Here is a 23,072-nt window from a genome sequence, read left to right on the forward strand (position 1 = left end):
ATTGGCACCACCACTCTGGAAATCGGCGTGCTCAAAAGACTAAAACTGGCCCCACCATAAGATCCAGCTACACATACCACCCCTCCGTATTTATCCAAAAGAACTAGGTCTGCGAGCTTCAGAGATGCCTGCCTGCCATGCTCACAGCAGCACACCCCAGTCTCCAAGCTGTGGGGAGCCAGCCCAGCCGTCTGTCAACAGAAGAATGGATAAAGAGAATGTGGTATCTGTACACTATGGAGTAGTCTTCAGCCAGGAAGAAGAACAAAACTACATCATTTGCAGGAAAATGGATGGAACCGCAGGGCATCTATAGATATAAGACCAGGTCCTCTGCTTTCTCTCAAATGTGGGAGCCAGAGGAAGGAGCCCATGAGAGGGAGGGGAGGAACTGGCCAGGCTCTGTGCATGTGCAAATATGTAATGATGAAACCCACTGTCCTGAACAATTAATATGCACCAGTAAAAAGTAAAGCTAGGTTAAAAAAAAAAAGTTAAAATGCAAGGCACTCACACTAGCGAAGAAAAATCAAAATCTGTTCACAGGTGTCAGATCTTATGTGTAGAAAATCCTAAAGAATCCAGCAGGCACAGTGAAACACACCTGTCATCCCAGTGGCTCGGGAGGCTGAGGCAGGAGGATCACGAGTTCAAAGCCAGCCTCAGTAACAGCAAAGTGCTAAGCACTTAGTGAGACTCTGTCTCCAAATAAAATACAAAATAGGGCTGGGGATGGGGCTCAGTGGTTATGGGCTCTTGGGTTCAATCCCCAGCACACACACACACAAAAAAAAAAAAAAAAAAGAAGAAGAAATAAATTTAAAAAGAAACAACAAAGAAGAAGAGAGAGCAAAAAGAAAAAATAAAGGAGAAAGAAGCAATCCCAGCGCTCCTGATCGCCAAAGTGATTTATTTATTATTTATTTATTTTACTTGTCAATGGACATTTATTCTATTTATATGGGTGCTGAGAATCGAACCCAGCGCAGCCACAATTTTGAAAGCTTACATCCTGATTTCCAAAGGCACTGCAAAGTAACAGGAATAGAAGGTGTGACTCAGGCATAAGAATAGACATGTAGGGGCCTTGGCTGTGGCTCAGAGGAGCGCAGCTGCCTTCGAGTGAGAGACCCTGGGTTCCATCCTCAGCACCACGTAAAAATAGATAAAGGTATTGTGTCCAGCTACAGCTAAAAAATAAATGTTTTTTTTTTTTTTTTTTTTTTTTTTTTTTAAAGAGTAGACCTGTAGTCCAGAATTGAGAGCCAGGACTGACCTCCAGCAGAGTAAGGGAACACAGATGGGTAAAGGAGGGTCTTTTCAACACATGATTCTGGAAAACCTGGATATTCACAAGCAAAAGAATGGAACTGAATCCTTATCTATGTCATTTTCAGAAATGAACTCTCAATGGGTTAAAGATTAGATTTAAGAGCTGAAACTGTCAAACTCCTGGAAGAAAGTATAGGGGAAAATCTTCATGATTAGATCTGACGAAGGTTTCTTAAATATGGCATCAAAAGCACAGGCAGCAAAAGAAAAAAATAAACTGGATTTCATCAAAATTTTGGAAATTTTGTGCATCAAATGACTCTATCAAAAGAACAAAAAGTCAACTGACAGAATGTAAGAAAAAATTTGCACATCATATCTCTGATAAGCTCTAGTATCCAGAATATAAAAAGAATTTCTACGAATTAACAACAAAACAAACCAAGTTTTTAAAAAGGCCTCAAATAAACATTTTCCAAGGAAAATATACAAGTTTCCAATAATCACATGCAGAGAGTGTGCAAATTAAAACCACAGGGTCAGGGATGAGGGGCCAGGGCTAAGGAGAGCATGGGCCAAATTATATTGTATATTGTGTGTGTGTGCACAAATATGTAACAATAAAGCCCATCATGAAGTACACTCCAATGCACCAATTAAAAATGGGGAAGAAAGCAAAACCACAGTGAGATACTACTTCATACCCATTAGGATGACTATTCTTTTATTTAAAAAAAAAAAAGACAGGGACTGGGTTGTGGCTCGGTGGCAGAGCACTTGCCTAGCACGTGGGAGGTGCTGGGTTCAATCCTCAGCACCACATAAAATAAAATAGAATAAAATCAATGTATCCATCTACAAGTAAAAGGATGAAAAAACAGAAAGCAGTCAGTGTTGGAGACCACGTGGAGAGCTTGGAATCCTCCTGTATTGCTCCTGGAACCCAGAGTGCTCCAGCCCCAGGGGACAGCAGCCTGGGGACTCTGGGAAAGGTAAATGGAGAAGTGCCACGTGAGGCCACGATTCCACTCCTAGTGTCCACCCAGGGGAACGGACGGCAGGAACTCAGGTTCAGGGCCAGGGCCTCACAGTGGACCTGGGTGTCCCTGATGGCTGCAGCACCCGGGAATATCTTTTGGCCTTAAGAGGGAAGTTCTGCCCCAGGCGGCCTCCTGGGCAGATCTCAGGAGGCTGTGGAGTGAAACACAGCCCAGCCCCTCCAGAGGACAGAAGGAGGGGAGGCCCTGGTCCCTGACGGAGACCTCCATTCCACACCCAGAGCGTTTGTACTGAGTAAATCTACCTCAGTGAAGAGCATGTTTTCAAGAGGACTTGCAAACCATCCTGAATTACCTGGTGTGTGTGTGTGTGTGTGTGTGTGTGTGTGTGTGTGAGTGTGTGTGTGTGAAGGCCTCTCTGTGAGAGCCAAAGGAACCGAGTCAGGGAGCACTCAGGCGGATGTCCACTCGGAGAGAGGGCTCCAGACCCTCGGAGGACAACACTCCTGGGCTGCGGCCTGGGGAGGCTGATGGCACGCCTCTTAGGTGACAGAAATGATCTACAGAGTTCTACAGGAGATGCTCTGAGAAGGGGTGTGTTGGGGGTCCCCCAGGCCGGCAGCAGGGAAGGCTCCTTTTTAGATTTGTTCCCTACCACTCGCAGGAAGAGCGCCTGCCCAGCGACGGCTTCGAGGATCTGGGAGAGGCGGGTCACCGAGGGGGGCGAGCGGTAAAGAGGGGCTTTGACCTCTAGGAACCCCAGCTTCCCAGGAGAACAGGGCCAGGGGCAGAAGCAGGGGGAGCAGACCCGAAGCCTCTGCAGCCCGGTGGAGGTGCGAGCCGTCTGGACTGCAGGATGGACTGCGGGCCGGCGTGGCCCGCCCTGGAGGGGGAGCAGCACCGGCCCAGGAGGGCCGGAGGCTAGGTGATGGACAGGTCGGTAAGTCGGCAGAGACCGCCCTGTGGGTGACAGACGTGGAGAGTTATGAGGCGTGGACAGGCATACAGATCCTTCCAGGGTGGCTGGACCGTGTCCCCGTGCGGACTGCGCCCCGTGGCAGGGGCCAGGGCCTGCAGTAGGCGCGGGGCGCAAAGGGGCAGGAGTCCTGCCAGGGGGAGCCTGGGGGCGAGTCTCCCTGGGGCGAAGGCGGAGACCCGGCGGGCGTCCAGGGCTGGGGTCTGGCAGCCGGAGCGGCTCGGGCGGTGGCAGGTGGCTCCAGGGCCAGCGGCGCCGGCAGGTGGTGGCAGGCCAGGCCGTGCGCGCAGGGCCGGGGAGGAACGGGAGAGGCCGCACGCCTGCCCGCCATGCGTCCCCCGCCACCGCCCACCCCAGGGGCCGCGCGTTCAGGGTGGTGCGGGGAGGGGTCGGCCTCCTGCAGCGCAGAACGCCCAGAGACGGCGGGTCCCAGCTTCCAGTTAGGGTCCGCTCTGCTTTAAAGCGACTTGGAACTACTCCTGGCCCCGCCTGGCTCGCGGGGCCTGGAGCCACCTGGAACCCCGGGCCCAAGCCCTCCATCCTCATTCCCACGGGCTGGACGGCTCCGCGGCAGGTCGCTGGCCCAAGCACGGCCCGGCGAGCTTACGGGTTTCTTGGGTCCCAGAAGAACAGGAGGGACAGGACACACGCAGACGGGGGTGGGGGGGTCACGTGACGGAGGACTGCGGTGGACAGCAGGAGACTTGGGGACAGACGTGGCTTTCCAGGGTGGAGAACCGGGCGGTAGGACCGGGAGGGCGTGCGGGGAGGGTGGGAAGCGCACCCAGGTGCAGGTGGGCTGGACGGGCGTGGGGCAGAGGTGGGATGGGGAAGGCGGAGACTGGCCAGGGGTGTGAGAGACATACTGTGGGGAGGGGAGTCGGGGAGCTGGCTCCTGCGCGACACCAGAGGCGTGGGGACTGACCGACAGAGGGCATCCGCGGCGAGCCCTTGGGAGAGGCCTCAGCCCTGATCACGTAGAAGGACGTGAGCCCCGCGCAACCCAGAGCCATCTCCAAGCCATTTTGGTTCCGAGATGCGCAGGTCAAAGCGACCCAAGCTGGGGGCCAGGGGAGCGCCACCGGCCTTCCCGTGAAATCCTGCGCCCCAGGGACAGGCTCAATCCCCAGGCCTACCTCCCTCCTGGTTTCTGCCTGGCCTTGAGGATGGGCGGGGAGGGTCGCGGCTTCCCGATCTGTGCTAGACTGAGGGCACTGGTGGGGGCAAGGACAGGCAGCACCTGCGGGTGGGACCGTGACCTGCGACCCGCTAGGCCTGCGCCACGGGTGCGCGCCTGGCTTAGGGCTCTTGGAGGGGTGGGAGCCTCCCTGGGCACGGATAAGGGAGGGGGCAGAGCCAGGGGGCTCCAGGGTTGCCAAAGTCTCGGCTTGGCACTGAATCACGAGCCACCACACACTTGTAGATTCAAACAGCAATTCTTCATTCCCGAACTCACACCGGCCTCCACACAGGTTCAGGGGCAATCTAAAATCTGCCCGCACAGTTCACCTACTCCACTGCCGATGTCTTGGGGGGCACCAGAATCAGGAGGCACCACACAGCTTTGTAGGTTCAAACAGCAATTCTTTATTCCCGATCTCACACCAGCCTCCACACACGTTCAGGGGCAATTCCAATATGTCCAATCCCAAATCCTACTCCACGAGGCTTTTTTCAAATCCCATTTTAATCTCACGAGAACTCAACAAGCTGCAGGAACACCCTAATCCCAGCAGCAATAATCTTCAACCTCAACTTCCCTAAAACCCATATTCTTAAACCGGGAAACGCCTTAAACCCAAGGACCGGGATACTTCCTCAAACCTGCAGGATACTTCCTCAAACCTGGATCCACCCTCGATCACCTTGAGCAGGGTCATTTTACTAAAGCACACAAGCAAGGTCGCAGCAAATTTCCAAGGCAAGTCCATTTAACATGGGGTACACTGGCAAGGATTACGATGCGTCATACCTACTTGGTAATGGCCCTCAGCACTCCACGAGGCTTTTTTTCCCAAATCCCATTTCAACAAACAGCAGGAACACCCTAATCCCAGCAGCAATAATCTTCAACCTCCAACTTCCCTAAAACCCCTATTGTCTTAAACCGGGAACGCCTTAAAACCAAATTATCTTAAACCCGGATACTTCCTAAAACCTGGATCCACCCTGGTCCTTGAGCAGGGTCACCTTTCTCAAACACACATGCAAGGTCACAGCAAATTTCCAAGGCAAGTCCATTTAACATGGGGTAGGCTGGCAAGGAAATATCGATGCGTCATTCCTACTTGGCAATGGCCCTCAGCACAGGGTCAAGCCTTTCCCCTTCCTCTGCTTTGCTTGCCTTGGGGGGAGTGTCTTTAAGGACATGCTCTGGTCACAGGTTCCCAGGACAAGAGTGGTTGATGTCCCCTAGGCCCTGGCCCATGGAAGGCTTCCCTCATGAGGAGAGATGACCCCAGACGTCCACACTCAGCCATGTGCTCAGGTAAACTTCGAGCTGAGGTGGTTCAGTCCCTCCTTTCTCTTCCCTAGAGAGTCTTCAAGGAGCTGGATGGTGCAGGTCGAGTGTGACCATGACCTGGGTGACCCGGGGCCTCTGGGCCTCTGCCAACGAGAACCACAGGGCGGCTCCCACTGGGACAGTGTGGACAGCTCTATGCCCCAGGGTCACCTGACGCCCACCTCTGGAGAAGTGGAGCTAGCACCTGTTCCTGGGGAGGTCACCGAGGTGTATAGGGGCCTGCTGTCCCTCCCCAGTTCACCCAGGTCTTCCCAGATAGCCCAGCAGGGTCTGCGCGTGGCAGAGAAGCCCTTCGCTGAACCACTGGTCCACCTGCTCAGAGACGAAGAGGCTGCTTTCTGGGCCCTGTGGCTGTCGCTTTCCGCCTGGGCTGTAGGTCAGGAAGTCGGGTGGTGTGCCCATCCCACATTCTTCTTCTTTCTCAAATTTGTTTTGGTTCTGTTTCCGTTGCCTTTCTCTGTAAAATTCCAAATCCGCTTCTCCTCAAGTACCCGAAAGATCCAGCTGGAATCGCGACTGGTTTTGGGTCAGATCCGTGGAGCACTTTGGGAAGGGCTGACTGTGCCGAGTCTTCAGTTCCTAAGCACAGTGAGTCTCCCATGGGTGGGAGCCTTTGCCTTTCTGGTATTTTGTTTGCTGTTTGTTTCAAGAGGGTGGTTCAGTCTCCGCCTCACAGAACTCCTGCTTGTCAGAAGCTGGCCCAGGCACTTTGGGAGAGGTGACAAATGGTGACCTTTTAAACCTTGGTTTCCAGGTCCCCGTCTACCTGGCTGAACTCATCCTGGGAGTTCCTTTGTTGTTTGTTTATGTATTGGTGTTTTTGTTGTGGTGGTGTTTGGTACCAGGGATTGAACTCAGGGACCCTCAACGCTGAGCCACATCCCAGCCCTATTTTGTATTTTGTTTGGAGACAGGCTCTCAGGGAGTTGCTGAGGCTGAGTTGCTGAGGCTGGCTTTGATCCTGGTGTCTCAGCCTCCCAGCTGCTGGGATTACAGGTGTGCATACCGCCCCACACCCCAGGCTTCCTCCGTTTTCTAAGAGACTCCTTGGGATTTTCTACGTAGTATCAAGGACAGTTTTCTCTTCCTCTGTGGGTGCAGGGGTCATCCCCACCTTGACCCTGTTGGCCTTTCACCAGGAGCTGCGAGCTGTGAGCTGCGCTGGCTGTAGATTTCTGTTCAGGCCGGGTCAAGATCGAGGCAACTTGCTGGGACAAAAAAATCCGCACTGACAGTTCCTTCTCTGAGCGCTTTCTCCCTGTCCTCCTTCCCTCCTGCAGTGTGTCCCACCCCGGGGACCACTGCTCTTCTGTAGGTGACACATCATTCTTGTTTTTAAGTTTTCTCTTATTGTCTTTGGTTTTCAGACTTTGGCTATAAAGTAACCTACCTTGGAGTGAAATTCTCTGCTTCTAGAATCTGCAGGTTTATGTCTTGCACTAAGCTCGGTGGATTTTCAGCTAGAATTTTACCATATATTTTTTCAGCCTTACACGCCATTCCTAGGGCTCCAGGGACACGGGTATCAGGGCCACCACTGTGCCAGTTCTGTTCATTAAATTATTTTTCTATTGTTCAGATTAATTTATCCTCTCTTCTGTCCATTCTGCTATTGAATCTGACCAGTGAGGTTCTCTTTTCTTTTAGTTATTGCATTTTTTCAGTTCTAAGATTGTGCTTTGGTTCTCCTTTTTCTTCCTTTATATATATATATATATATATATATTTTTTTTTTTTAGTTGTAGTTGGACACAATACCTTTATTTTATTTATTTACTTTTATGTAGTGCTGAGGGTCGAACCCAGGGCCCGGCACATGCTAGGGAGCGCTCTCCTGCTGAGCCCCAGCCCTGTCCCCACGTCATGTTTTAAATACAGTCCTGCTGCCCTGCCACTGTGGCTTGATTCCAGGACAGAGGAGTTTCTTTCTCTTCCTCATTCCCTGCCCCTCCCTGATCTCTCCCCTCACTAATCTGGGGCGGGGTAGAGGACAGGATCACCTTTCTTTCCACTCTGAGCTGAGTTATCTGTTTGAGCACAGGTCCACACTGATATGAAGCAATTCAGACCCCCAGGATGACACTAAGAGTGTCTCCCCTTGCAACTCTGGACAGAGAACAGCATGGGGCACCGGGAGTGTGGCCTCTAAATCACCTCTTCAACAACCTCCGACCCCCAGTGGGCAGGATCACAGCTCTGAGACAGGAGCCCCTGTGCTTCTCCTTTGCTAGAGGAGCAATAAAACTTCTTTTTCCTTTTTCTCAAATCCATGTCCTCATTATTGGATTGGCATCGGGGACAAGGACCGAGCTTTCCGTTACCTGATGCATCTTGATTCTCTGCTGAGCCGGTATTTGTGTCAGGACTGTTGGCAGTTGCTGGTTCAAGCATGTCTACAAGAGCTCTCTGGAGTCCTTGATGGACAAGTCACGCCTGCGAGGCTCTGCAGCGCCGCCCTCTGTGGCTGGGATTCTCACCCTCCTCGTCTGCCCAGTGGTTTTTATTTCTGTCCTGGGAAATCTGAATATTATCTGATAAGACTCCAGGTTGATGTTTCATTTTAACCTCCTGTAGGATCCGGTCCCTGTGTTGGCTCAGGTCCCAGGGCTCTGCTCTAGGTTCCGGGCTAGCCTACCTGTGCACCACCTTGAAGCGGGGCTCAGATCCACACACCGACAGACTAGGGATGAACCCAGGAGTTCAAAAGCCAGAGCTCTTGGGACGTCCTCCTCATGTTTCTTTTTCTCTGCGACTTTCTGGTACTTTCCAGTTATCACTTCTGTATCCGTGACCAAACGGCAGGAGAAGGGAGGGGGAAGAGCCATTTGGGAGGTTGCCACATCCAGAGGAGTGACACACATCAGCAACTGAAAACGAAATCGAGAAAACGATCCTACTCACAACAGCCTCAAAAATAAAAATATACCTCAAATGGGCTTAGTACACAGTCTGGCACAGTGACGTCCCACGGCGTTCCCAGCGCGCAGTGCTGAAGAGCTCCGGACATCGGACTTCCAAGGATCAGAAGCTCACTACTGTCTGAAGGCCGTGCGCCCCCATGCCCCTCAAAATGTGAACAGGATCTTTTTGTGTGTGTGTCTGGAAAAAATCATCAATCTGATCATAAAATTTATATAAAAAGTGCCAGGGTGCACAGTAGCCAAACAATTTCAAAAAGGAATGAAGTTGGAGGACTAACCATTTTGAATTTGAAAACTTGCTACAAAACTCTAGTAATAAAGTGAGTGATCAATGTCCAGATCCATGGAGCCCAGGTAGGCCCATCTGGACTGGTCAGTTAACTTGACGACGGTGCCAAGGATTCCCATGGGGAAAAGGGCTGTCTGTCCCACAGTGACACAACGTGACCAGGTACCCTGTGTCAGAGACAGTGGAGACCCTCGCTTCATGCCTATCACAAAAATGAACCCAAATGAAACCTTGAAGACCTGGAACCTGAACTCAGAGGAAAGGGGGATCTCCAGGAGTGTGCTGGACAGTGCCCTGGACAGACACCCAGACAGGTTCGTGAAGGAGCGGGCCTGAGCCCATCACATTGACAGTTCCATGCTCCATGACTTCATAAGGAAGTGAAGTTTGGGAGAAAACATTTGCAGATTGCCGCTGTGACAAAGGACTCACACTTCACACTCACACTCGGGGACACGCACGGCACCGCCCTGGCTGCTCTGCCACTGCAGCTCAGATTTTAAAGGGACCTGTTCCTCTCTCCTGCCCTCTCCCTGCTCCCCCCTGAGCTCTCCCTCCCTGACCTCAGGGAAACAGGTACCTTTCTTCCTCTGTCCCTGAGCACACACCCTCCATAGGCAGGAAGTCCTCCAGACTCTGGGGATGGCCCAGAGGGTCTCAGAAATGACCATCTCCCACGTCAACAAGTGAATCTCCGCTCCCACATTAGAGACAGGCGAAGTGTGCCTTGGAGTCCCTCTGAAGGCCCTGCTCCTGCTGATGGGACAGGTCCCCTGGGTTTCCCCTTTCCTGCAAAGCAATGAGCCTTCTGTTCCTTTTTCCCAAAACCGTGTCCTCCTGATTGGATTGGCATCGGGGACTGTGGGAAGCCATTCTAACACGTGATTGGGTGGCTCCCGTTAAGGGCCTGAGGCGCTCTGGCTGTGTCGGAGCTTTTTCCACTGACCCTGGGGACCCAATCACTGACCCTGACCTTGGAGTGCAGCCCCCCCTCAACCTTCATTGGATGGAATTCTCCTCTGAATTTCTTGTTCCCCAATAAAAGGCTACTCCCTGGCGTGCTCCCTCTCTCTCTCTCCTGCTAGCCCTGAGTAATCCTTGCTGCCCTGCTGGGCGGTTAGAGGAGGGAACCAGAGAGGGGAGCCGTCTTGGACCCGGCAATAGAAATAAGGTAACTGAGTCTGTGTGTTTTACTTTGATCTCGTCTAACTAACTTTATGCCTAGAACCTCATTAATGAAACCATTGCACAGGCCGCGTGGTGGAGGGGACAAGGACTGAGCTTTCAGCAACAAAACAAACACTTAAAAATGCTTAAATGGTGAGTTTTAAAACTATATATACACACACACATATTTTTCTTTTTTTGATACTTCAGATTGAACTCAGGGGCACTCAACCACTGAGCCGCATCCCAGCCCTGTTTTGTATTTTATTTAGAGACAGGGTCTCACTGAGTTGCTTAGGGCCTCACTTTTGCTGAGGCTGGCTTTGAGCTTGCCATCTTCCTGCCTCAGCCTCCCCAGCCTCTGGGCATGCGTCACTGCGCCTGGTAAAATGTTATATATATTTTACCCAATTAAGAACGAGCTGGGTGCAGTGACACACACCTGTAATCCCCATTACTCAGGAGGGTGAAGCAGGAGGATCCCAAGTTCAAGACCAGCCTGGGCAGCTTAGGCCCTGTCTCAAGATAATCATAACAAAAAGGACTGGAGCTGCAGCTCAGGGGCAGAATGTTCCCTAGCAGGTAAATAAAATAGGTAAACATGGTTTTAAAAAACAGTAAGAACATAGGCAGAAGACGTTACATTCGACATCTCAACAGAGAAGACAGGAAAGCTTTTGACAGAGACCAGGTGGTGGCACCATTAGCTACTAGAGGTATCCAAGTGGAAGCCGGGGGCTCACTTCACACCCCAAGAGGGCCTCCTGGGAGGCCGCCCGCGCTGCGGGATGTGGGGGCAGCGGCACTCCCTCACCAGGGACCCGATTCCTTCATCTACCCAGGAGAAATGACAGCGTGTCCACCAGGCCCTGGGCCTGAGTGACCACAGCCCAGATGCAGGAACCCACAGAGTGCCCGTGCACTGGCATGTGGTGTGTGTGTGTGTGTGTGTGCGCGTGCGTGTGCGCTCACGTGCTCCTTGTGTGTTGGGTAAAAGCTGGTGGTGACAGGACGGGACCCGAGTGGACAGGCAAACATGGCTTATCCGAGTGCGGGCAGCTCGGTGGACACAGCTGCGCACCCATGGACTCACGGTGAGCAGGCCCAGCAGCAGCCAGACACCACGGAGCTGGGAAGGCGGGTCTGTTGAGGCAGAGGCTGTGGCTGCCTGGGGCGGGGACGGCAGTGACGGGCACCAGGCACCAGGGTACCTTCAGGTGACGAAAATGTTCTAAAACTGGCTGGTGGTGATGATGGCACAACTCAGCAGATTCACTGAATTCCCTCACGTGTGGGTGGACGGCTGAGGCTGCGCACAGTGGGCGGCTAGATGGGACGTCAATCACACCCCAGTCCCGTTCCCGGACATCAGGAGTCTCCCTCTGACTCTGAGATGAGCCGTAGTGAGTCAGGGTTGGTCCAAGACACTTTCATCAGGTCTTAGCGACTCTCCTGCCTCTGTCCCGCCCCAGCCAGTCCTGTCCTGGAGCTGCCGTCCACCCTGCAGCCTGGCAGAAACCAGGGCCCCCTGGTCCACTGTCGCGGCTGCCACCAGGACCCTGAAGTCTGGGCCTGAGGTCCACTCCAAGCCTGGCCTCAGGACCCCCCAGGGCCTGCCTCCAGGAGGCCGTCACTGACCTCCAGAGGAGTGGGTCCCTTCCTGTCACCACCCAGCGTTTACCCAACACTCAAGGAGCACGTGAGCACACACACACACACCACGTGATATAAACACACATACACATGACATACACACACGTACACATACCCCACGTGCCATAAACACACACACCACGTGACATACACACATGCACACACACGTGACATAAACACACACACCACGTGACATACACACACACACAACCATGTGCCATAAACACACACACACCACATGCCATAAACACACACACCACGTGACATACACACATGCACACACACCACGTGACATAAACACACATACACATGACATACACACACGTACACATACCCCACGTGCCATAAACACACACACCACGTGACATACACACACACACAACCATGTGCCATAAACACACACACACCACATGCCATAAACACACACACCACGTGACATACACACACACAACCATGTGCCATAAACACACACACACCACGTGACATAAACACACACACCACGTGACATACACACACACACCATGTGACATACACACACACACACCATGTGACATACACACACCACGTGACATACACACACGCACACACACACCACGTGACATAAACACACACCACGTGACATACACTCACATGTACACACACACCATGTGACATACACACACGTACACATACCCCATGTGCCATAAACACACGCGCACACACACACCATGTGACATACACACACACACCATGTGACATACACACACATACACACATACCACGTGACATACACACACACACACACACCATGTGACATACACACACACACACCATGTGACATACACACACACATGACATACACGCACACACACACCACGTGTCTTAAACACACACCATGTGACATATACTCACATGTACACACACACCATGTGACATACACACACGTACACATACCCCATGTGCCATAAACACACATACACGTGACATACACACATGTACACACACCATGTGACATACACACATGTACACATACCCCATGTGCCATAAATACACACACCACGTGCCATACACACACGTACACACACACCACGTGCCATACACACACGTACACACACACCACGTGACATACACACACGTACACACACACCACGTGACATACACACGTACATGTGACATACACACATGTACACATACCCCACGTGCCATAAACACACACACCACGTGACATACACTCACATGTACACACACATCATGTGCCATAAATACACACACCACGTGACATACACACACGTACACATACCCCACGTGCCATAAACACACATACACGTGACATACACACACGTACACACACATCACATTCCATAAACACACGTACACGTGACATACACACATGTACACATACCCCATGTGCCATAAACACACATACACGTGACATACACACACTTGCCACACACACTCAAATGGTAGTTTACCCCATGGGCACTGGGAAGAGTGTCCCTGAGTGTGGCCCCATCTCTTGAGACCTCCCAGTCCTGCGGGGGACTAGGGAGCAAGGGCCAGGGGCCTCGTGCCAGGCAGGAGCCTGGGCCTGGGCAGGACCCACTGTGTGGGCTAAGCCCTGTGCCCATCTGGGCTGGAGTGGTGCCTGCACCTGGCCACACTGGGGCACACTGCTGGGGGCCTGCAGGAAGGCAGCTGTGACAGCACGAGTGCCCTACCTGTGGCCTGCAGGGGGCACCGCGGCCAGTGGACTCTGCCAGCATCCAGGGGCCTGGGCTCCTACCAGGAGGTGGGCACGAGGTGGCTGGGCCGGCCTGGTCTCCCATACTGCCGCAGACCCAAGGCCAGGGTCCCTGCACCCTGCTCGGTGGTTCCCAAGTGAGGCCACTGCAGCGTGGCCAGCCTAAGGGGGGGTGCACCTCACCACCTTCAGGGCTCAGCCTGCTGCATGCCAGGTGGGCTCGGGGCTTGCCTCCTGATACTGGACAAACCCCACTGAGCCCAGGGTGGTGTCTTCTGCTGCTTTTACCCCTGAGGGAATTGTGTGAGAGAACGAAGGGCCAGAGACAGAGACCAGCTGGGCATCCCCTGGTCAGGGAGCTGGACAGCAGCCAGCTCTGCAGCTGCCCACCCTCAGCAGCCCACCCAGGACTGGGCCTAGCAGGGGCAGCTGGTCCCTGTCCACACCCTGTGGTCCAGCCCACTGTGCCGGCAGGTGTCCCTGGGTGACCTGGGCAAAGGCACAATTCCTTTCTCAGCAGGCCTGCTGGACACCTCCCTCCCCAGCCCCTTTCCCCCCTGCTGCTCAGGGTGCCCACAGCTCATCTGGCCAGCGGGGAATGGGGCAGAGAGTCAAGTGCCTGGAGGCTGGGCCCGGCCAACCTCGGGGTAGGAACAGACTGTCCCAAAGGCTGGGGGTGGGGGAAGGGAGTTGAGAGACGGGGGACCACAGCCCTGGTCCCCAGTCCCACCCCAAGCAGGACAAGCAGTCTTGACGCCCATGACCGGTCAGCACCGCCCAGGCTGCTGCAGGCTGCCCCCATGCTCACTGCTGGTGCTTCAGAAGGAGGGGCTCCACGTGGGCCTGCTTCTGTGGGGCAGGGTCTTTCCCGTCTGTCCAGCCTCCAGCCTGGCTTGGGTCAGACTGACCTCCTGCCCTCCCAAGCGTCTCCGGCAAACCTCCTCCCTGGGCTGGACTCTGACCACTAGGCCCTCCTCCTGCCTGCGCTGAACAGCTTGACCTGGACGCTCCACAGGTCAGCACCCCCACACCACCGCCTTCCACCTTCACCTGGCCCATCCTCTGCCCTCCTGCCTCGCAGTCAGCACCCCAGTCCTCCGGGAGCCAACCCCAACTCTGCAGTCCCCTGGATGCCCTCCACAGAGGGGGGACCCAGGGGGCCCAGGACCCTGTCCTCGGGAAGTTCTGAACAGTCCCACCCAGGCAGACCTGCGTGGTCTAGTCACGTCGCCCGTGCCTGTGACCGTATTGTCCGTGGTGAGGGAGCCCAGCCAGCAGGCCTGGGCAGAGGGCCAGGCACACAGGGCCTCTTCCCCAGCTCCTTCACACCCAGGGCCCCGGATCCCTGAAATGGGCATGAAGAAAGCCACAACGTGGCCTGGCCACTCCTCAGATCCAGAGCACCTGCTGACCAGAGTGGCCCTGTTGCCTGACAAGGACACCCTCTGGTCCTCCAGCCAGGCCTGGTGAGGCTCCTGGGGGCTCAGCTGGGCTGGGTCTGACCTAAGACCTTGGGTACAGTACTTCCTCTCTCTGGTCCCCTGGTTGCCATGCTGGCCAGAGCCCATGGGACACAATGAAGTCACGGCTTCTGTCTCGGGCAGGCACAGCCCAAGAGGGCCACCTGTGGGCCAGACTCAGTCTACACCACCTGTGGACCCACCTCGCAGGCAGCCACAGGGAGGCCCCATGATCCATTGGGCCCCAGGGCCTCAGGCTTCTCTCTGAGGCCACCTGGATCCATGGGAGACCAGCGGGCAGCTCAGGCCAGGCAGGGCTGAGTGACGTCCCAGCAGGAGGGAGGGCAGCAGCTTCCTTCCTGAGCCCCTTCACCACAGTCGGCCTGGTGGAGGGGCCTGGGCTCCAGTGGTGGGGCTGAGCCTGTGGCTGCTGACACCTGGCCAGTGCCCAGTCTCCCTGAGCGGTTTCCCCCCTGGCCAATTCAACCTCTGGCAGAGGTGACCCACCCCCAAGGGAGGACCCTTATTGTTCATCCTGGGGCAACCCTGCCCCCACCTTGGTTGACAGCTGGGGTATGGCCCTGAGAGGGGTTTCCTGCAGTGCCAGGCCAGGGGAGGGCAGTGACCAGTGACGGAGAAGCAGGCCCGACCCTCCCCTGCATGGCCATGCCTGTCAGAGCCCCAGGAAGGGCAAGGAGTGGGGCTCAGTTAGGTAGAGAAACCTGGACGTCCCTCCGGCTGCCTGCAAGGTCCATGCTGTGTGCAGGCACCCCCACCAGAGGCCTGCAGAGGAAAGGCCCACGGAGGAATCGAGGCCCAGGACCGCCTGGGCCTGCACCCAAGCCTGGGCCAGGGGCCGGGGATAAACAGGGACCGCCAGGCTTCTGTCTACCTGTGGGCAGGGGCCAGGTCTGCTGACACTCCCTGATGCTGGCCCCAGGTCTCAGGCCCAGCAGCTCCTGAACACTGCCCTCACGGAGGCCCTGTGTGGTGCCAAGTGTCCTCACACCCAGACACTTAGGCCCGTGGGCCACCCCAGCTGGGGCTCAAGCCTGGACTGAGGATCAAATGGGTGAGTGCCTGGCCTGCCCAGGGCGCTGCCCAGGGCGCTGCCCAGCCTACCAGGAAGTCCTGTGTGACCAGGCGTGTCCTGGTCTTCTCAGGGCACCTGGGCCCATGGGGGCCTGGGTGCCCAGGTTGTGGGTGGCTCCTGGGGCCCTAGGGTCACTTCCCTCCCGTGCAGCCGCAGCGCCAGAGCCCGGCCAAGCCTTAGCTCTCGTCTCTGGAGCTGCCTCAGAGAAGAGGAACAGAGGCCCTGGCAGCTGCAGGCGGCCAGTTTTGGAGACAGAAGTCGATGTCCCAGCCCCCCTCTTTGGGAAGCCGAGCTGGCCTCTGGCCCAGTGGGTGAGCAGGCCAGGAGAGGCAGACACGGATGGTGGCCTCACTACCTCGAGGACACAGGGCAGACCGGGGCATGTCAGCCTTGGCTCATCCTGTGACCTGCTTGGGGCCTGGCTGTGAGCAAGACAACCCTGTGGGACAGCCTGTGAACACCCAGGACACCACACCCCTGCCATCAGGGCCCAGAGGGTTCCCAGAGCTGACCAGTGGTTCTGCAGGAGACTTTTACGTGCTAAGTCAGCGAACCTGACTAAAGATATGAAGACATGTGGTGGTGGGGGCCCAGGCCAGCAGAGGATGATCGGGGCCACCTGGTCAGGCCTGAGCGAGGACAGCGTGTGGGCCCGGGCAGAGGGGAGCTCAGGCCTGGCAGTCTCTCCTGGGGGTGGGAGAGGAAGCAGGGGAGAAACCAGGGCAGCCTGCAGATGGACGGTCCTCACTCTGGGGCGGCCTGCCTTCTCTGCTGCAGCTCCAGAGGTGTCCTCAGGGACAACAGTGCTGGCCTCAGGGAGGTGTGGGCTTCTGCTTGTGACAACAGACCATCCTGGCCCCCAGAAGCCCTGGGTCTGAGGAATCACTCTCTGAGACCCTAACCCCAGGCTAGAGAGTCAGGATGAGTCCAGTGAGCAGCAGGTCCTGCCCCCAGCAGCAGGCGTCCCCCACACACCCAGGACCTGCAGAGTCAGCAGGACCCTTGCCCTCCACCTGGCCTCCTGCACTGAGTGGGAGGAGGCTGGGCACCCAGATCTGACAGGCACTGGCCAGCCTGCTGCATGCCCTGAGGTGTGAGCAAGACAGGGGTCCACATACCATCGCCTGGGCCTGGGTGGCCAAGGGCAGTGCTGTCCTGGAGACTGCTCAGTCCATGAAGAAGGGGCTAGACACCCCCAGCCAGCCCCCGCCCAGGAGCCTGGAGAAACTGAATCGGGGTCTGCTGGGCCCTCTCTCCAGGGAGTGGCCAGACCTCAGGGCCTGGGGCAGGAGAGGCTCAAGTCCACCCCAGCATGGGACACCTACAGCCTGGCAGAGCCCAGGGGGGGGCTCTGGGGAAGGGGGGTGAAGACTCCACACCCAGGACCTGGGAGCAGGGGTGAGCCAACACTCTGCCCTCCAAGTGGCCCTGGAGGCAGAAGCAGCAGCAGCCCTGCCAGGGTGTGTCCTGTGGGCTGCCTCTGCGAGGGCCACGGGGACCCTGGAAGGTCCAGCCTCCACACCACTGGAGCAGGCGAAGCTGCAGGAGCAGGGCCTGCTGAGGAAACCTGGCCATGGGACTGCCTGAAGGGGGTCTTGAGACTGGCCCTGGCCCTGCCTCCCAGCCTCCCTGGCCCCTCCTGGCCCTGCCTCCCAGCCTCCCTGGCCCCTCCTGGCCCTGCCTCCCAGGCTCCCTGGCCCCTCCTGGCCCTGCCTCCCAGGCTCCCTGGCCCCTCCTGGCCCTGACACCCAGCCTCCCTGGCCCCTCCTGGCTCTGCCTCCCAGGCTCCCTGGCCCCTCCTGGCCCTGCCTCCAGCCTCTGCCTCCATGAAGCACAAGGGCTGCGTGCGTGCTCCCCACGTGATGTGCTCCCAGCGTGACATGCCACAACACCACCGGCCCAGAGCTGTGGGCTGAGCACCAGGCAGGCACCACACCTCCGACACGACACCCAGGACAAACCTTTCCTCCTCTCCAGTGAACCTCACATCTGTGTCAGCGACAGAAAGCCGACACTGTGAATTCCTGGCACCCCCAAGAAGGACAGCCCCAGGACTTGGGACTCAGTGGGGTGCCTTCGGCCAGCAGTGGTGCCCAGCCCTGCAAACAGCCACAGTGGAAGGGTGAGGAGGGCCTGGCGGTGCCACAGGCTCCTCAGCATGCCACCCCTGGGCTAGGCGGCCAAGATCCAGGAGCCTGCACCCACACCCTTGCCACCCAGGGTACTGGCACTGCCCCCACTCGGAGCATTGGGGGGCTACCACAGTTTGACAAACAGGTTCCTGACTCTCTGGGCCTTGGTGTCCCCTAGGACAACCCGGGAGTCCCTGCCTGGTGGAGCTACTGACACCCATGGCGTCCAGCCAAGGAGTGGGCAGACAGCAGCACCCCAGGCCCCGTGACCAGGATGCACACAGGACTGTGGGTGGGGGTGGGGAGGTGGGCCTAGCAGAGCTGACGTCCATTTTCCTCTCATCCCAGAGGGTCCCAGGCAGGCTGGACCCGAGGTGGCTTGGCCTTCCACTCTGGGGTTGCCCAGGCCTGGCACATTCCTGCAGAGACTGGGAACCCCCTGCTGGGCAGTGGCCTATGGCAAGCTATGTGCTGCCCATGACTATGCTCCCCACCCAACCTGTGGAGTGCTAGGACACTGCCCGCCAGCACTGGTGTGTGGCACAAGGCCGCTATGCGAAGCCCCCACAAGCTCTGCTCACCTGACCTCTGTGCTGAGCAAGCCGACCAGCACCACCCTCCATGAACATTTTGTCCTGGACCTGGGTCAGCCTCCAAAATGCCACCATGCTCCCACGGCCCTGCTGGGCCCCCACAACACTCCCACCATCACAGCCCAAGATCTTCCTGCCAGGACCAGCAAAGGTGAGCTCCCTGAGGATTATCCAGTGGTCAGATGGGTGGACAGATGCATGGATGCGCAGAAATGAAGGGAAGGGGAAGTAGGTGGATACATGAATAGGAGGGCACCCTCAGCTAGCAGGTGGAGAGACCTGGCCCATGGTGACCAAAGGGTCACTGTCACCAGGGTGGCTGTGGAACTGTCCCCACCAGGGGCATTTACACCAGGAAACCCCTGAGTGCTCCACCGAGCCCCACCCTAGGGTGGTGCTGTCTGAAGACCCCATTCTGGTGTGTGCAGGAGGGGTGCGTTAACTGAAGAACCTCTGCTCCCCAGCAGGCTCAGGGAGGGCTGACCAGGTCCAGGCTGTGGAGCGAGTCCAGACACACCATACCTGACCCATTCCACACCTGGACGTGGCCCACTCCCACTGGTCCCTCCCCACACCTGTCAGCCCAGTGCCCAACCACTGGGGGCTGCCTCTCTGTCAGCATCTGACCTCACGACCCCAGACCTGTCATCTGCACACACCAGCACTTGCCTGACACCTCCTATCCCTCCCACAAACTCCTACTAGCCCCAGACACAAGGCAGCACAGACCTCTCCCTCTCCACACCTGAGTGACCATCTCCATCTCTCACCCAGCTGGGCCTCCTAGAGGTCAGAGGCCATTCCCAGGCATGGCCTTCAGGCTGACAGCAACACTGTCCTCTCACTAGCCCTGCTGGACCAACCTGCCCCCAGCATGCTGGTGCACAGAATGGGATGACACCCAGGGCCAGCACCACATGCAGGACCCCTGGCCTGAGGGCGGGGACACTAGGAAGAGGCAGTCTGGGCCCCTCCTCTCAGAGCTCCCCCCTCCACCAAACACCCAGCCCAATCAACACAGGGCATCCAATCCATTATGTACAAAAAAAAAATTTTTAATTGAAATACCTGTATAAAAAATATGATCTCCAGACATCTCACTTTCCCGATGCCTACTCACACCGGGGTCACAGAAACACGGCTGCTAAAATAAATTAAGGGCTTGAGACTCTGGCCCCCCACCCCCAGCCTTCAGAGCCAGCAAGCAGACTGTACAAGGTCAATAATTTAAAACCCACCCCCGGGGCAGAGTGCCCAAGGTGGGAGAATCACCCACTCCCCTTAAGTTAGCCACTGTACAAGTTCCTCCTCCTACAGACACGGTGGGTCTGGGGACCAACTCCAGGTGCAGGAATAGAACCAGGGTCAGGGACACACAGCCTCCCTCAACCTGCCTGCCCCTGGCCATCCCAGGGGCTTGGAGGACTGCTCAGAGGAAGTAACCTCAACAAATAAATTAAAGAATAAATAGCCCAGCGGGCAGGGGCACCCTCCAGGGGGTCACACCATAAATAACTGACATTGGCACGCGTGGACACAGCTCAGTGGGGCAGTGGGCAGCAGAGGCCCGACGTTGCATTGCTTGTGCAGGGACATGCCCAGATGAACACCATGAGACTGGAGACAAGGAGGTGGGCTCTCCAGATCAGACACCATCAGATGGAAAGACTGCCCCCCCGCAACGGGGCAGTAGGGTGGGAGAAGTCTCTGGTTCAAGTATCCACCCAGGGCAGGTGGGACCTTGCTTTGCCCCGAGCCATCTTTGGACAGAAGAGCTCGAGAAAACCCAGTCCCAGGGAGCAGCGTTCAAAAAGGCACTCAAAGCAAAGGAAACCGCCCGGTGCCAAGGGCAAAGGTCACCAGGGATCAGAGGTCACTGCTTTTGCAGGAGACAGCCCAGGCAGAAGAGAAGTCAGTATTCTGGGAGGTTGGCTCAGCCCAGCCCAGACCCCCAGCAGCAAGTCCAGGCTCCTCCTCATAAGCTCTCACTGCTGGATGTGGTGCTGGCCCCATCGTCAGTGTCCAGGGAACAAAGCTGCAGGTCACAGTTCTCAGGGGCACCCTCCTCTCCCCCCAGCATCCAGGGGTGGGCAGCAATCTGGTCCAGCGAGGGCCTCTCGGAGGGCCGCAGGGATAGACACCACTCAATGAGCTGCTGGCACTCTGTGGGGGAGGGGACAGCATCAGGAGGGGCTCAACTCCCAGCCCCTCCCCACAGCAAGATGCACAGCTACACACCTGGGGAGACCCTCCTCCGGAAGAACAGGCGGCCACGGAGGATCTCCTCGTCCTGCTCAAAGGGGATATCGCCACACACCATATCGTAGAGCAGCACACCAAGGGACCACACGGTAGCAGAGCGCCCGTGGTAGCGATGGTAGCGGATCCACTCTGGGGGGCTGTACACCCGGGTGCCTGAGAGGACACACAGGGTCAGTGCTCCCGCTAATTAGTCCTAGCCTGGCCTCAAAATCCCGCATGTCATCAAGCTGGAAACACCCCGTGGGCCTGCCCACCGCGGAGGGGCCGGCAGGGAGGGGCCAGCACGCCCCCAGCTGGACCCACTGCGGAGGAGCGCGTCACATGAGCCAGAGCTCCAGTTTCACAACAAACAGATGCGACGGGAGTGGCCTCCCGGCTAGGTCCCGCCCCAGCCCACGACGAGTCTGCCTGCGGGCGAGGGGAGGGCCAGGAGGCGGGGAGCCCGGGCTTCCCCGCGCTCCGCAATGCGGGGATTTCTGCCGCGGCGCCCCCGCGCTCTGCACGCACGCAGGGAGTCCCACGAGCGCCGCCCAGGCTCCGGGAGGGGGGGCGGCAGTATGGAACAGAAGACTGCGCCCTGCGTCATGCGCGCACCGTGGGGTTCCCAGGCTGTCACCCCAGTTCCCTAATAGAGATCCCAGCGCCCCAACGCGGCTGAGGGGACAGCCCAGGCGCTCCCCCGCCCCCACCCCCGCAAATCCGGTGGGGCGCGCGGCGGCTCAACAGTCGCCGGAACGCGGCCTCCGCGACGCTCACCGTCAAAGTCGGTGTAGACCGTGTCCTTAAGCAGCGCTCCTGAGCCAAAGTCGATGAGCTTGAGCTCGCCCGAGCGCAGGTCCACCAGCAGGTTTTCGTCCTTTATATCGCGGTGCACCACCCCGCAGCCGTGGCAGTGGCGCACGGCGGCCAGCACCTGCGCGAAGAAGCGGCGCGCCAGCGGCTCGTCTAGGGCACCGCGCTCCGTGATGAAGTCGAAGAGGTCCTGTGCCGGCTCGGGCCGCTCCAGCACCAGCAAGAAGCCGTCGGGCCGCTCGAACCAGTCCAACAGGCGGATGACGCCTCGCGCGCCGCCCGCCGCGCCCACCTTGCGCAGCAGCACCACCTCCAGGGGCACGGCCGCACCGCCCTAGGGGACAAGGCGGTCAGCGCACAAAGCCCAGGCGCGGCGGCACCCGCCCCGCGCCCGCCGGTCCATCCGTCCCGCGCCCGCGGACTTACGAGGCTGCCCCACTCCGTCACTCGCTCCTTCACCACGTGCTTCACGGCCACCTGCGAAGGGGACGTGAGCGGTCAGTACCGGCAGCGGAATCGCGGAGCGGGAGAACCCGGGTCCGCCCGGCAGCCTACTCACTGGGAGTCCGTCGGCAATGCGACTGCCTGCGTAGACCGTGCCGAAGCCACCGCTGCCCAGCACGGCGCCCACCTGGTACACCTTCTCGAAGCTCTCCTTGTCCGCCTTGGCTGTGGGGACGCGCGGGCGGGTTGGTGCGGGCTAGGGCGCGCCCCTGCCCCCGCCCCGGCCCGCCCGGCGCCCGCGCGCGTACCTGGCTGTAGGATCTTCACTGGGAGGTGGTCCACGCCACCGGGCCCGCAGAGGTGCGCCAGGGAGCCGAACTTGGAGAGCAGCATCGCGGGCGGCCTCGCGCTCTGCGCCGCCTCTCACCGGGCCGGCGCGGACGCGGGAGGGCGGCCTCCCGGGCCGCAGCAGCCTGGCGGATCGGGCGGGCGCGCCGCACACCGGCCCTGGGGGCCCGAGGCCGGCGCTCGGCGAGGCGGGCCGCGCGGAGACCGCGTAGACGCGCAGCAGGCCGAGCGGCTCACACGCCCCGGCCGCTTCGCCCCGGGGTTTTGGGCCGCGGCGGCGCGTATCCCTCCGCGGGGGCGGGACCGGCAGAGGCCCCGCCCCCTTCCGCTCGCGGCCCGCGCGGCGCTGCAGCCCGGAACCTGCCGGCGTGACGCCCGGGCAGCCGGGCGACGCCTGCCCGGTAGACCAGGGCCGCGCAACGGGCGGG

The 23,072-nt window shown here is 57.8% G+C and overlaps 1 protein-coding gene across 1 annotated transcript; it reads right to left on the bottom strand.

The window, feature by feature from the left end:
* Positions 1 to 19,844: 19,844 nt before the first annotated feature.
* On the bottom strand, positions 19,845 to 22,799 carry Pim3 (Pim-3 proto-oncogene, serine/threonine kinase). Its single transcript, XM_026413539.2, has 6 exons — positions 22,605 to 22,799; positions 22,412 to 22,521; positions 22,279 to 22,329; positions 21,817 to 22,186; positions 21,037 to 21,213; positions 19,845 to 20,961 (listed from the first exon to the last, which is right to left on the bottom strand). The coding sequence occupies exons 1-6, from the start codon at positions 22,687 to 22,689 to the stop codon at positions 20,774 to 20,776; spliced, it is 981 nt and encodes a 326-aa protein (XP_026269324.1). The 5' UTR covers positions 22,690 to 22,799; the 3' UTR covers positions 19,845 to 20,773.
* Between the last annotated feature and the right edge of the window lie 273 nt (positions 22,800 to 23,072).

Source organism: Urocitellus parryii, chromosome 5 (genome assembly GCF_045843805.1).
Source record: "Urocitellus parryii isolate mUroPar1 chromosome 5, mUroPar1.hap1, whole genome shotgun sequence".
NCBI lineage: Eukaryota > Metazoa > Chordata > Mammalia > Rodentia > Sciuridae > Urocitellus > Urocitellus parryii.